At 44.1% G+C, this 633-nt stretch overlaps 1 protein-coding gene across 1 annotated transcript in view; it reads right to left on the bottom strand.

The window, feature by feature from the left end:
- Positions 1 to 633, bottom strand: part of LOC119594641 (sodium- and chloride-dependent betaine transporter-like) — a 41,020-nt gene that overhangs the window by 27,260 nt on the left and 13,127 nt on the right. Inside the window, exon 3 of the mRNA XM_037943690.1 lies at positions 8 to 142. Coding sequence (XP_037799618.1) covers positions 8 to 142 — 135 coding nt within the window. The remainder of the gene's footprint in view (positions 1 to 7; positions 143 to 633) is intronic.

A 633-nucleotide genomic window follows, 5' to 3' on the forward strand; every position in this document is an offset into this window, starting at 1 on the left:
TACTTACCCGAGAACACAGGAGCCAGTTTGGGGAAGAGCAGAGCGGGACCCAGGCTGACGTACTGGCCGAGGGCGAGCTCCATGAAGAAGATCGGGAGGCCGGAGAACAGCAGCATGATTGTGTAGGGAATGAGGAAGGCCGCTGGAAAAAGGGAGAGAAAGGAATGGTTAATAAATGGCGTGGCAGAGTGAACTGGTCGATGAGGAAATGAGGTCGGTTGATAGATTGCAATAAAGAGAATTCTTTGAAATCGGGTGAGGAAGGCCGGTGAAAAGAATAGAGAAATGGTCAATGAAAATGGCATGACAGAAAGAATTGGTAGATAAATTAATGGTTTGGAATGAGGAGAAAACGAGAGAATTAGCTAATAATTTGTATCAAAGAGAGAAGAATTAGTCTGGGGTGAGGAAAGCCGCTAGACACAGAATGGGAGAGAAATGGCCAATGAATGGCATGGACAAGAAAATTGAGTAAATGGTTTGGGATGAGGAGAGAACGAGAGAATTGGCTGATAGATTGTACTGCAGGGAAATAACTGATATCGCGTGAGGCAGGAAACGGAAAACAGAATGAGAGAAAAATGGCCAATAAATGACATGATAGAGAAAACTATTCGAGGAGTATTTGACATT

This window comes from Penaeus monodon, chromosome 34 (genome assembly GCF_015228065.2).
Source record: "Penaeus monodon isolate SGIC_2016 chromosome 34, NSTDA_Pmon_1, whole genome shotgun sequence".
NCBI lineage: Eukaryota > Metazoa > Arthropoda > Malacostraca > Decapoda > Penaeidae > Penaeus > Penaeus monodon.